Source organism: Dunckerocampus dactyliophorus, chromosome 3 (assembly GCF_027744805.1).
Source record: "Dunckerocampus dactyliophorus isolate RoL2022-P2 chromosome 3, RoL_Ddac_1.1, whole genome shotgun sequence".
Taxonomy (NCBI): Eukaryota; Metazoa; Chordata; class Actinopteri; order Syngnathiformes; family Syngnathidae; genus Dunckerocampus; species Dunckerocampus dactyliophorus.
This window is the reverse complement of record NC_072821.1, coordinates 21,458,106-21,471,852: the sequence shown is the minus strand read 5'-3', so window position 1 is coordinate 21,471,852 and position 13,747 is coordinate 21,458,106. Positions and strand designations below refer to the sequence as shown.

The following is a 13,747-nucleotide window of genomic DNA, read 5'->3' as shown; positions in this document are numbered from 1 at the left end:
GTACATAACTGTAAAATATCAGGACCACCTAAATTTCCCCCTGTGCCAAACCTTGAATGAAATACATATTTTTGTTCCAGCTTTAATTCATAAAGTATGTCAGATTTAATATGTATTTGATAACCAATGCATGTCACATTGCCAGAGACAGTGGTCACCAACCTTTTTGAGCCCAAGATCTCTGGTCTCGGCTGTGAACCTGTGCAAGATCTACACCACCCTGGATATACAGTATATGCCTAAAAAGATACTGTATATAGTATATATTTAAATATGTATTGTACATATACATATATTTATTTATTTTGTAGAACATTTTTTAAAGTAAATTAATTAAGTGATAGATACAGTATTTAAAGTCTTTAATTGCAAAGCTTTGTGTTCTTATTGGTTGTTGGCGTTAACATTTCAGCTTTTTCTCATTGTGCATTTTGCTCTATTTTTACCATTTTTGCTGTTTTTTTAATTGTATTTTGTTTCTGCAGTGATGCAATGACAATTGAGCCATGGGCCATGGATGGGCCATCCATGCCACTAGCTGCACTTTGGGCACCCCTACGTTTGTGGATCTTTGTCGCTGGGCTTGTGGCAAAATACAACTCTTTGGCTTGTTGGCTCCCTGTTGTGGGCGAGTCATGGTCATGGTCACTCGCTAAACGTGCCACAAAAAAGAGCAATTAATAATAATCCATAATACAGCTTATTGAGAACATACAAACCCTTTACAGTATTTCTAAAATCACAATTATTAAAATTTGCTGATCTGGTAAACTTCCAAACAGCTAAAATTATGCATAAAGCAAACAATAACCTGTTACCCAAAAACGTTCTTCTCAGCAAGAGAGGAGCAATATGAGTTTAGGGAAAAACTAAACTTAAAACACTTATACGCACGAACAACGCTAAAAACCTTTAGAATTAAACTGTGGAACGGATTGAGTAAAGAACTCAAACAATGCACTAAAATGAGCCATTTTAAGAAACAGTAGAAGCAATTGATGTTTACAAAGTACAAGGAATTATCTGTGCGATGCCAATTCAAATGCCAACTGCACTACTCTTCATTTCTTATCACTACTGGAAAATTACATTGTCTGTATTCATTCATGATCCAACTGCGTTACTGTCATCTGACTATTATTTATTATGATTGCTGTATGAATCATTAGGTGAAAAAACTTCAACAATTATGTTACCACATTGTTACATTACCACATTATTTGCCTATGTATTCACTGGTAAAGACTACATTTGGAATACAGGAAGCCATTAAACGTGTTGCAATTGATGTGAAACGGATCGGGGTAGGATTAAATGCTTTGCTTCTTCCTACTCCTTTTGGACGTATAGAACTGTGAACTATAGTATGTGATGTATTGGACTGTAACTTGGATGCATGTTCAAACCATTCCCATTACCATAATTCTCCCCTGCACAAGCAAGTGCGAGCCATTTCTGGCTTCCATGTGCATAAGCACGCACATCCAACTGTGCCCACGTGAACCTGACTCCTCCTGTGTCATGAAAAGGTCACATGGTTTTGACAAGGTGTGTCTAGTTGCTTGGGTGTGTGAAGTTTGCTGGTTCAAATCCATGTCTGTTGTTTAGCCAGCAGCTTCACTATACATTAACCAACACGTGGTGTTTACCGCTGTGGACATGGTCAGAGGGTTAAGCTACTGTGCACAGTTTATGACAAGACAAGACTGAGGAGGAGCTTTGCACTGAGGTCAAACTTGAAGGTTTATAACATGGGTTCATGCAAGAAAACGACAAAAATCAATTGACTTGAGCTTGGTGGCAGGAACTCAAAGCAATTGCTTGTGAAATCGTAAAAAAATGTTAGCTGAGTCCGTGGTCTTGTGTCTCATGTGTTGGGTCGTCACCTCGGGTGAGGACTTGTACATGAACAGAGCTCTGAAGCTGATGTCTGAAACGCCACTCATCGATGGGTGAGATCTGTTTTCCATTTAAACGCCTTAATACTTAATACTGAAATATTGCTGTTATGAAATACGTCCATACGGGTAAACTAGTTGTTGTTTTTTCTTCTCGTTTTGCAGCCACAACGACCTGCCCTGGCAACTTCGGAAACTATTCAACAACCAGCTCAACCAAGTGGAGCTAAACACTCTGGAAACAACACACACCAACATCCCAAAGATAAAGAAGGGGCGTCTGGGAGCGCAGGTAAATTCTAATATTTACTATTTTTAACTTCACTTTATTAGGTACGTCTGCACAGTCATCCCTGGATCATACTGAGAGATGTTTCTAATATTTTGGTTGCCCTTTTTAACTCCATGAGAGGTGCAGAATAGGTCCCAATCCACATTTTTTGGCTTCCAATCCTATCTGATTTTTTTCATAGTCTTGCTGATCCGATCCGATCGTTTTTTTTTTCATAATAATAAGCTTTTGTTACAAACATGAATTTGTGGAATTGAACATGGTTATGAAAATGGCTCTTGAAAGCATTAAAAATAATGCAACGAAAGTATTGCTGAATGTACTTTTTTTATTACACAGCATGACCAACAATATTGTTTGACTTTTTTAACAAACCTCTGAGTCAGCTCTCTAATCCAATAAAAAAAATCCAATAAAAGTCCATCCAATAAAAGATAAAACTGGAAAAAATGGGCGTGCAAAGTACTTTTAGTGTAGGACTAATCATTTGACATGTTTATAGATCAATTTGTGGTGTGATTTAGAATACATGACATTTTTTATGTATGACATTATATATGACATTCACACACAAACACATGCACACGCCCACACGCACAAGCTGCACTAGCTAACGTAAGTGAACCCTGCTAGTTTCCATTCACGAGGAGTTTCCAAGGTTTTTCGCCGCCGTTTCGACATGTTTACTAGTGTTTGGGCATTCCCTATTATAAGCAACCAGAGCTGCACATCCTGTGCGAGCTCCCTACACCATGACGCAGCAGTCCGGCACAGTGAGAGGGAACTACCGCTGTAGCTACGGAGCTGAATGCCCAAGGTCCAACGTGAAACTAACTTTGTCACGGTACACCACGGACATGTCTGCATGGTGGTGCTGCGTTTTCTTCTTCTTGCGGGACTCGAGTGGCAACCAGCTTTGACGCGCTTTACATCACCTACTGTGTTGTCACGAACGTTATACGGCAACCAGATCGGCCCGATCCCAATCCTGAAGATCGGATCGGGACATCTGTAGTGCAGAATGTGTACATATTTCAAGTGAGGGACAGTCTGCCTAAAAGCATACGCAAAGGCAAAGCATTCGGCGATGGAGTGTAGGCCAGAGTGTACAGTGTATCGGACAGCATAGGCAATAAGAGCCGTGCAGCCCTGCATCAGTGATACATCAAGGCGACTTGGACCCAGTAGATCTCCTCAGCTTCGTGCCTGCCAGGCCCACCACCTCCTGACCTCGACGTCGAGGTGCGGTGCACTTGTTTTTGAATACTTAGCCTCAGTACACAGAAAAGGATGAGTGCACACTGTAAGATGAAATCCGCATGCTGCCATTGTTTGTAGAGATGACAACGGTTATGCGTGCTGCAGCTATTAATGTTGCACTTCAGATGAGAAACTTCACTCAAAATAAAATGATCATCGCCTTGTTCAAACCCTTACTGTTGCACTTGCACCTTCCTAAATAGAAACGCTGTAAACCAGGGGTGTCCAAAGTGTGGCCCAGGGGCCATTTTCAGCCTGCAGTTTGTTCTTTCCAATGAGATACAGTATTTTATTTATTACTCTAAGTTGCTTTGTCACCTATAACACAAATCATAAATAGCTTATAGTACAACACACTGAGCTACATTGGATTGGTTTTAGCATCTTTAATGTACACATCATATTGGCCCATTCATCCTTCAATTTTTCTGTATGCTTTATCAAATTTGTATTTTTTTTATTTGAGAATTGTATTTATTGGATAATTACCTGCCAGTAAATTGCACTTGCATTTTCATGCTTCATTTAAAAATATTTTAATCATAATAATAAGCAATAAGAATCGAATTTTGGGAGAAAAAAAGTTCTCTTTATGCGCAAAAAACGTACTTAGGTACCACACAGTTTGTGGCCGATGCAGCAACACTAATAACTGAGATTGTGAAGATTTTGTTGTGTGTATTAGTCCAAGACTAACTTTGGGGTGAAATAAGCATAGAATAATAAATATGATAACGGATGCTCCACAAATGTACATGATTGATATTGTGTGCTGCATAATGTGGTAGTGTGGTACTATAAATGAGATGGAACCATTTGCGTTTTGGAGTTCCATCGACAAACAATCAATTCCTTTATCCACATTGTTATTTTGATGTGCACCAAAATTGAATGTGTTCTTCCTGCACACATGTCCTACCTAACCACAAAGTTTCATGACAATCGTTGTTTTTTACGTAACTTTGATGTGATACCTCTCTCTGGTATCTACAGTAAAATACTAAACATATCAAACTAATCTGCTCCTTATCGTGTTCATCTAAACTGAGTGAAATGAGTTTCAAAGCCACTTTCTTGTGAATGTTGACTTCAAATTTGACTTTTATCATTGGAACCACAATCGTACTTTTTTTGATTGTTATTGTGCACTTTGTTGTCATCTGTTTTATTGGTGCTGGTGCCATTTGGGCTGTATCTGTGCAGTAAAAGACACTTACAGTATGTCATGACAGACAACGATGGTCCATAATGACATGAACCTTTGTTCCTGTTTCAGTTCTGGTCGGCCTATGTGCCCTGTGACACTCAGTACAAAGATGCAGTCAGACAAACACTGGAGCAGATTGATGTGATCCATAGGATGTGTCACAAATACCCCAACGATTTCATGTTTGCCACCAGCAGCCAAGGTTTGGAACGCTGTGCTCGACTCTCGTGACAATGCACATGCAACAAGTGTCACCTGTTTTCCTTGTTACATGCAGACATCATGGAGGCATTCAGACACAACAAGACGGCCAGTCTGATCGGGGTTGAGGGGGGTCACTCCATTGACAGCAGTCTGGGCACACTGCGTACCTTGTATCAGTTGGGGGTCCGCTACCTTACACTCACACACTCCTGCAACACACCCTGGTAGGTTGTGTTTGTGTGTGGCACTGTCAATGTGCATGACTACATATGTGCTTGTGGTAAGTGCACTTTGTGCTGAGGAGAGGAAGGGACCTTCCTGCTGAGATCTCAGAGGTATCAGATTTACTAGAAGATCCTGTTGGTGGAGTCATACATGAACACCTGATGGATTATCAGCAATCATCTACTAAACAATGAAAATAATGGGACTGAACACCTTTTATGTCCTTTGACCTGAAAAACAGCATACTGAAAATATCATTCTATTCATCATTGACTTGATAGCATTTGTTCAGGTTATTGTCTGGTCTCATTGGCTGCTTTGCTTTTACATGTTATAAATGCTTTTACTATCAGGGCAGATAACTGGCTTGTGGACACTGGAGCAGAACCATCTCAGCAAAATGGCCTATCTCCATTTGGCAAGGTCAGTCTACAAGGAATATACTTTAAAAGGAACATGTAAATATATAGATCTGGAGATTGCTATGTAGAATTTTCTATATATTGCTATATCGAAGCGGTATGGAGGCACTCTGGTTTCCTCTCAATGTCCAAAAACATGCATGTTTGGTTAATGGAGACCACAAATTGTCCATATGTGTCAATGAGACTGTGAATGGTTGTTTGTCCATGTGTGTCCTGTGATTGGCTGACGACCAGCCCAGGATGTAAAAGTCTTGTAAAACCTTGTCACCTTAAACCTTAAACCTCCACTGACTTCCAATGGGTTGACAAGCTTGTTGTGAGTGCACTAATAGCTCCTGATTGGCTCCTGCCAAAGAAAGAGCTACCATTTCCTTACTGACCTGCAAGCGGCACACTATTTAAACAATTAGTAGTAGTTCTGAAGTAAAGGAGATGTCATGAGATTAGAATTTAGCAATAAATTAGCCACACCGCTGTATAAGCCGCAGGGTTCAAAGTTTAACAAAAAAGTAGAGGCTAAAACACCGGAATTTAAGAAAATAAAGTAAAGTATAGCGGGCTAAGGAGTAACACAAATAAAGTAATGACCAAAAATATTGGCATGCCAAAGATGCCAGTGTTGTTGGCCAAGGATGATGTGGTGGAAAAAGTTTCATCCTAACTAAGAGCGAGAATGCCTGAAATAAAGACAGAACTTGAGCAGTTTATTATATCATTGCAGAGCGGTTAGAGAACATATAGTGCATGGCGGTCTGCAGATGTCAGGCCAAGAGTGGCTTTCTGATGTTTTCAGGTCAAAAAGACAAAGTATTTTATCGTTCCAGCCTCTCATCCACACGGAAACGGCATTCTGGGTGCCCTAAACGGTAATTTTTGAACACAGAGTGTAGCAGAGGCCACAGACAGCATACCAGGATGTCCAGAATGACATTTGCGAGCTCTGGGTGTTTTTATTGGCCCGTGGCACATTGTAAAAATATAATACAACAAAATCATTTTTTTTTTAAACTGCAAAAATGAAAAAAAAATGCACAAATGTTACAAAAATAACATTTAAATATTAGGAGAATAAAGTCACAACATTATGAGAGAACAAAAGTCGTAATTTTACTTGAATAAAGTCGTAATATTATGAGGAAAAAAATATACTATTACTCAAATAATAAATGAACCTTGAAAAGTTGAGATATTAAGGAAAAAGATGTTATTTTCTAAAGTCGTAATATTATGCGAAACAAACAAAACAAAGAATAAAGTTGCAGTTTTTAGAAAATTAGGTTGCAAAAAAGTTATAATATTACAATAACTCAAAATATTATGGGAATAAAGTCACACATGACAAGGAAAAGAAAATGTAAATGTAAATGAAAAAACAACAGAAATGCAAAAAGGAGTAAAAAAAAGTGTAATTTAAGGAGAAAAGGTTTGTACTAATAACAAGCTTTTTCACCTACGTCACAAAGCTGAGATGCAGACGTTTTTTTCTTGAAATATATGGAACTTCTTAGCATATCTACATGGGTTGTTTTACAAAAAGGAAAATAGCAAAGTGCGTCCATCCTTTGATTTGTCCCAATGTGACCCTCGGTGGAAAATGTTTGCACACCCCAGCATTATACAGACTCAAATAACATGTGACTGAAGCAATATCTGTAAATTAGAATTTTTTCCACCACAATGCCAGTATTTTTCTCCATGCCTGTATGTTAAAAATCCAGGTCCGGGTAGTGGGGGCAGCAATCTCAGTAGGCAAGTCTAGACTTCCTGGTCCCCAGTCACCTCTTCCACTTCTACCGGGAGGACACCAAGGCGTTCCCAGGCCAACTGTGAGACATAATCCCTCCAGCGTGTTCTAGGTCTGCCCCGGGGCCTTCTCCCGGCTGGGCATGAGGGAGGTGTCTGCGAGGCATCCGGACTAGATGCCCGAGCCACCTCAACTGGCTCCTCCCGATGTGAAGGAACAGCGGCTCTACACTGAGACCCTCTTGAATGACCGAGCTCCTCACCCAATCTCTTAGGGTGAGTCCAGCCACCCTCATTTCAGCCACTTGTATCCGTGATCTCGTTCCCCAAGCTCATGACCGTAGGTGAGGGTGGGAACATAGATCGACTGGTAAATTGAGAGCTTTGTCTTCTGGCTTAGCTCTCTCTTCAATACGACGGTCTGGTACAGCGACCGCATAACTGCAGACGCTGCGCCGATTCGCCTGTAAACCTCACACTCCAACCTTCCCTCACCCGTGAGTAAAACCCAGAGATACTTCAACTCCTCCACCTTGGGCAGGACCTCATTGCCAACCCGGAGCGTGCAATCCACCCTTTTCCGACTCAGAAACATGGCCTTGGATTTGGAGATGCTGAGTTTCATCCCAGAAGCTTCACTCTAAGCTGCAAACCGCCCCAGTAAATGCTGAATGTCACAGCACAATGAGGCCATCATTACATCGTCTGCAAATAGCAGGGATGCAGGCGAAGGTCTGCCGGAGGTGAGAGTTCAAGACTCGATGAACGGGAGACTCTGCCAGACATTCCCAGCACAACCTCGCTACACGTTTGGGTCTCCCAGGTCTGTCCAGTGTTTTCCCCCGCCATCTTATCTAACTCATCACCAGGTGGTGATCAGTTGACAGCTCAGCCCCTCTCTTCACCCACGTGTTCAGAACATGCGGACACAGATCTGATGATACAACTACAAAGTCGATCATAGACCTCCGGCCTTGGGTGTCCTGGTGCCAAGTGCACTTGTGGACATCCTTATGTTCAAACATGGTGTTTGTAATGGACAAACTGTGGTTCGCACAGAAACATCACACCGCACGGGTTCAGATCGGGGAGGCCGTTCCTCCCAATCACACCCCTCCAGGTCACACTGTCATTGCCCATGAAGTCTCCTGGTATAACCTCCTGCACCCCTCTGAGGGACTCCAAGAAGGTTGGGTACTCTGAACTGCTGTTTGGCGCTTACGCACAAACGACAGACCCTTTCCCAACCCGAAGGCGTAGGGAAATGACCCTCTCGTTCACTGGGGATGACTCCAACACGGAGGCACCGAGCCGGGGGACTATTAATAAGCCCACACCAGCTTGCCGCCTCTCCCCTGCAGCAACTCCAGAGTAGAACAAGGTCCAGCCCCTCTCAAGGAGTTTGGTTCCAGAACCCGAACTGTGGATTGAGGTGAGTCCAACTATGTCTAGTTGGAATGTCTCAACCTCTTGCACAAGCTTGGGCTCCTTCCCCACCAGAGAAGTGACATTCCATGTCCCAAGAACGAGATTTAATATAAAGACCAGGTTGCCCAGGTGCCCGCCCTCGACTGCCACCCAAAACACATTTCACCGAACGGTCTGGCTTCAGAGTGAGGCCCCGGTATCTTACGTCCGGGCAAGCCGTGTCTTTTTTCATACGGTCTTCTGAATCACTCTTAGTCTGGCCCGTCACCTAAGACCTGTGTGTCTTGTGAGACCCTACCAGGGGCAAATAACCCCTGACAACATAGCTCCTTGGATCACTCAGGCACTCAAACCCCTCCACCACGATAAGGTGGTAATTCACGGAGGAGTGAAAACATATAAATTAATCAATTATTGGTAAATTATTTTTCAATAAAATATTTTGTTAATGACATTTATTTTACAGTTAATTTTATTGTGCATTTATACATTTTATTTCCTGGGAACACAAATAGCACAGATTTGGTGACACGGCCCATGTAGCTTGTGCAGTGTTAAGGAAAATAAAGAAATAAAAATGGTCAAAATACGGATAGAAATAAAAGTAAGCATTTATATGAGTAATAAAATAGGAAATTGTTAATATTGTTAATATAGGAAATTGTTAATAATAAATACAAAATAAATAGGTTAGATTAAGTGGAGACATTAAAATAAAGGCAAATAAAGTAAGTAATAGAAATCTAAATACTTGTAAAATGTTTGACTGAATTTCACAAAGTAAATCTCGTATACACCGTAACCTATTGGTGATGATCAATCAATGAAGTGTATTTGTTAATATTGTTGAATTTAGCACAATGCATGTTATTATTGTAGTGTCGTTATAGTAAAATGAAAATGAGTGATTGAATGCACTAAAAAGTCATTTCATGCACCTCCAGCAAGTGATTGCAGAAATGAATCGTGTGGGAATGCTGATAGACCTGGCTCATGTGTCTGTAAGAGTGATGAACCAAGTGTTGGACATGTCAAAGGCACCTGTCATCTTCAGCCACTCCTCCGCCTTCAGTATTTGTCCACACAAGAGGAATGTTCCTGATGATGTTCTCAAAAGAGTGGTGAGTGTGTGAGAATAGAATGTGTGGAAGGTAACACTGCTGTATTCATTCATTCTACTGTATGAAGAACATCCAGTACTATATTGATTAGGAAAAGGTAGCCACAGACAGAAACCAAAGAGACTATATGGACTAAAGTTTTATTGTCATGTGACATCCTATGGTGTGTCCAGAATGAAAATGGAGGAATAGTAATGGTCAACTTCTACAATGACTATGTAGCCTGTAGCCAGACTGCCACCCTGTCCAATGTTGCAGGTATAATACAATCATGCAACCACAAGCTTTATGAGTGTTTATTATTCTGTTTAACAAGATGTTTTCATCTAGATCACTTTGACCACATAAGGAAAGTGGCGGGAGCTGGCATTATTGGTTTTGGTGGGGACTATGATGGCGTTACCAGGTAATTAATGAGCACTTCAGAGTTGATCTAACACCCAACTCCACCAACGCATTTAAAATGAATTTTGATGTTGTTGTTGTTGTCCAACTCATCATGTTAGACTTCCAGAGGGTCTTGAGGACGTGTCCAAAGTACCCAATCTGGTAGCTGAGCTGCTAAGAAGAGGATGGTCTGATGATGATGTCAAAGCTGCTCTGGGAAACAACTTGCTGCGTGTACTCAAACGAGCTGAAGAGGTGAGTGATGGGTGAACCAAAAAATAAATACAACACACACACATACTTCCATGTGTGCCATGGAGAACGTACACATCTAGTTTGTGCATAAAAATGCAGTTCTGTGACCTTCAGTGCTGGACTGTGGCTTCATAAATTCCATCAAGTCATAGTGTATAAAACAGTTATGTAACATCAGTGACTCCAAGTGGAGGAAGCTGTAATTCTATATGGTGCTCATAATATGTCATAAAACATGCAACAAGGTGATGGCCATCAAGCATATTTGCAGCAGGCATGGTCATGTAGTGTGATGACTTAAAGATGACTTAGCTATGGAATGACCTGAAGTTTGATGGCATGGAGACTAACACTTTTATTATCGCTCGCCAGGTCCGTGACAGTCTGAGCAGCAATAAACCAGATGATGTTCCTATCCCATATAGTGAGGTGAAGAACCCGTGTAGGACGAGCTATGGTTACGACGACAAAGGCAACGGTGGAATTATCCATTCACTAAGCATTATGTCTCTACTTTTATCCCTGACTTTACACTCTACCATCCCATTGATAACCTCATAGCATGTTTGTCACTTTCATAAGTTTTAACTGATCAAAAGTGATGCCATTTGTTTGGTTGCTTTAAGTGTGTTCTCAGGGCATTGAATTAATCGCAACTGTTCAGGTTGTCTTAAAAGACTGACTAAGCCAAGCAAGCTTCAGCAGTTCATGCAAAAAGACTAGATAGGACAGCTCTAGCATAGTCTAGTCATGCTCAAACAATAGATAGGATAGCGCTAGTCTTCGAGCATGAACTGATGAAGCCTGCGAAATTTGAACTTTGAGTGTTTAAACGAGATAAATGTGATAAAATGTTAATGTCTGTCTGAGAAAAGTATCAAGTGTATGGTAAGGGGTTTTACAGTCTTAAAACATATATACTAATTGTACAAAAATACAGTTGCCTACTTCGCAGATTTCACTTATTGCGGGCTATTTTGGGAACCTAACCCCCGTGATAAACGAGGGAACACTGTAACCCGCCTTTCGCCCGAAGTCAGCTGGGATAGGCTCCAGCATACCCCCATTTTTTTTTTTTTGCAAATTAACTCTTCATTTGTTGCTGTATAGTCTAAACTTGATTATAACCGCACGGTGGAGTAGTGGTTAGCATTTACTATACGAGACTGTAGGCTTAAAACTGATTTACTGATTGATTTTATTAATTAAGTGACATATACAAGTAGATTTTAGAATAACTGTTTGCATTGATGTTTATTGATTGAATTATTAATTGAGCCTCTTAATATAAGTACAGTATAAATAGAACTGTTATATGATTAACTGACTGATTACAAGTAGTTTATAGAAATAATGCTTTATTAACAATTAGCTTTATATAACAACTGTCAAAGGTCAAACAGAAATAGTTTGAGCTCACAAAAAGTATACAATCAGCGAAGGCCAGCCTGGACCAGCAGCCAGATATGGGAATAAAAACATAGTTAAAATAGGCCTTGAGACAGACTGGGAAGTATTTGCTGTTTGTACAAGAAAAGTGTAAACAAGTCAGCAAAAGAGCCGACTGTCACCTGCCGGAGTCACACAAGCTTCGTCAGAGAATCCGGGAGACGGTTATCTTGAGAGACTCTGACGCCAAACAATTATGTATAAAAAGGCAGGGGGGACAAGCGATCGGGGGGGGGGTCTCTCTCCTTCTGGTCAGGAAGCCACAGGAGGACATTAGGAGAGACAGCTAGCCCGGATATCCGAAGAATGTGAAATTAATCTGTCTATTTTTCAATACATTTTGTAAATCTAATACCAGTGTGTGAGTCTTCTTTCCTTCTCATAACTAGAGATTAACGAACACGTAAGGGGAGGTGAAATTGGCTTAATTAATTTACTAAAGTGGTCCTTTTGACCTTTATTGGGTTGCGCAGAATTTAATCTCCAACAAGACATACACGTATACAAACACTCTTTTACACACACTTTTCTTTTATTCTTTTCTTTTCTTTTTTGTCTCTATATATGTACAGTGGTGTGAAAAAGTGTTTACCCCCTTCCTAATTTCTTATTTTTTTGCATGTTTGTCATACTTAAATGTTTCAGATCATCAAGCAAATTTAAATAATAGTCAACACAAGTAAACACAAAATGCAGTTTTTAAATGAAACTTTTTATTATTAAAGAAAAATGGAGAAAAAAATCCAAAATCACATGGCCCTGTGTGGAAAAAGTGATTGCCCCCCCTGTTAAAACATAACTGCGATTAATTGAGGTCTATCAAACTGGAAAAGGTTATAAAGTAATTTCTAAAGCTTTGGGACTCCAGCGAACCACAGTGAGAGCCATTATACACAAATGGCAAAAACATGGAACAGTGGTGAACCTTCCCAGGAGTGGCCAGCCAACCAAATTTACCCCAAGTGCGCGGCGACAACTCATCCAAGAGGTCACAAAAGACCCCACAACAACATCCAAAGAATTGCAGGCCTGACTTGCCTCAGTTAAGGTCAGTGTTCATGACTCCACCATAAGAAAGACACTGGGCAAAAACGGCATGCATGGCAGAGTTCCAAGATGAAAACCACTACTGAACAAAAAGAACAGTAAGGCTTGTTTTAATTTTGCCAGAAAACATTTTGGTGAGCCCCAAGACCTTTGGGAAAATTGGTCTGACGAGGCAAAATTTGAACTTTTTGGAAGGTGTGTGTCCCATTACATCCCTGCGTAAAAGTAACACCGCATTTCAGAAAAAGAACATCATACCAACAGTAAAATATGGCGGTGGTAGTGTGGTTTTGCTGCTTCAGGACCTGGAAGACTTGCTGTGATGAATGGAACCATTAATTCTGCTGTCTACCAAAAAATCCTGAAAGAGAATTTCCGGCCATCTGTTCGTGACCTCAAGCTGAAAACAACTTGGTTTCTGCAGCAGGTCAATGATCCAAAACACCCCAGCAAGTCCACCTCTGAATGGCTGAAAAAAAATGAAATGAAGACTTTAGAGTGGCTAAGTCAAAGCCCTGACCTGAATCCTACTGAGATACTGTGGCAGGACTTTAAAAAGGCGGTTCATGCTGGAAAACCCTCCAATGTGGCTGAATTACAACAATTCTGCAAAGATGAGTTACTCATTGTAAGTCAAGGGTGCTCACACGAAAGTAGCCTGCGAGCTACTTTTGAAATGACCAAGTCCCAAAGATCTACCTACTACTATAAATATAGAAAGTATATATATTTACTATATTTATTTTAAAAAAATATGAGTATGTGTTTGTGTACGTTATACATGTATACCAGGAGTGCACGCACTT

The 13,747-nt window shown here is 40.6% G+C and overlaps 1 protein-coding gene across 1 annotated transcript; it reads left to right on the top strand.

The window, feature by feature from the left end:
* The first annotated feature begins 1,839 nt into the window (after window positions 1-1,839).
* Window positions 1,840-11,006, top strand: dpep1 (dipeptidase 1). Its single transcript, XM_054770903.1, has 10 exons — window positions 1,840-1,952; window positions 2,064-2,190; window positions 4,727-4,859; window positions 4,935-5,085; window positions 5,440-5,509; window positions 9,627-9,803; window positions 9,977-10,061; window positions 10,134-10,209; window positions 10,310-10,445; window positions 10,818-11,006. The coding sequence occupies exons 1-10, from the start codon at window positions 1,840-1,842 to the stop codon at window positions 11,004-11,006; spliced, it is 1,257 nt and encodes a 418-aa protein (XP_054626878.1).
* Window positions 11,007-13,747: the final 2,741 nt, after the last annotated feature.

What these genes read in the sequence shown, in the direction of transcription:
- dpep1 (XM_054770903.1), top strand. Translation starts at nt 1,840, where the DNA reads ATGTTAGCTGAGTCCGTGGTCTTGTGTCTCATGTGTTGGGTCGTCACC. An exon ending in GAAACGCCACTCATCGATGG is followed by an intron (nt 1,953 to 2,063) that starts GTGAGATCTGTT and finishes CTCGTTTTGCAG; the next exon opens with CCACAACGACCTGCCCTGGC. An exon ending in CACCCTGTCCAATGTTGCAG is followed by an intron (nt 10,062 to 10,133) that starts GTATAATACAAT and finishes GTTTTCATCTAG; the next exon opens with ATCACTTTGACCACATAAGG.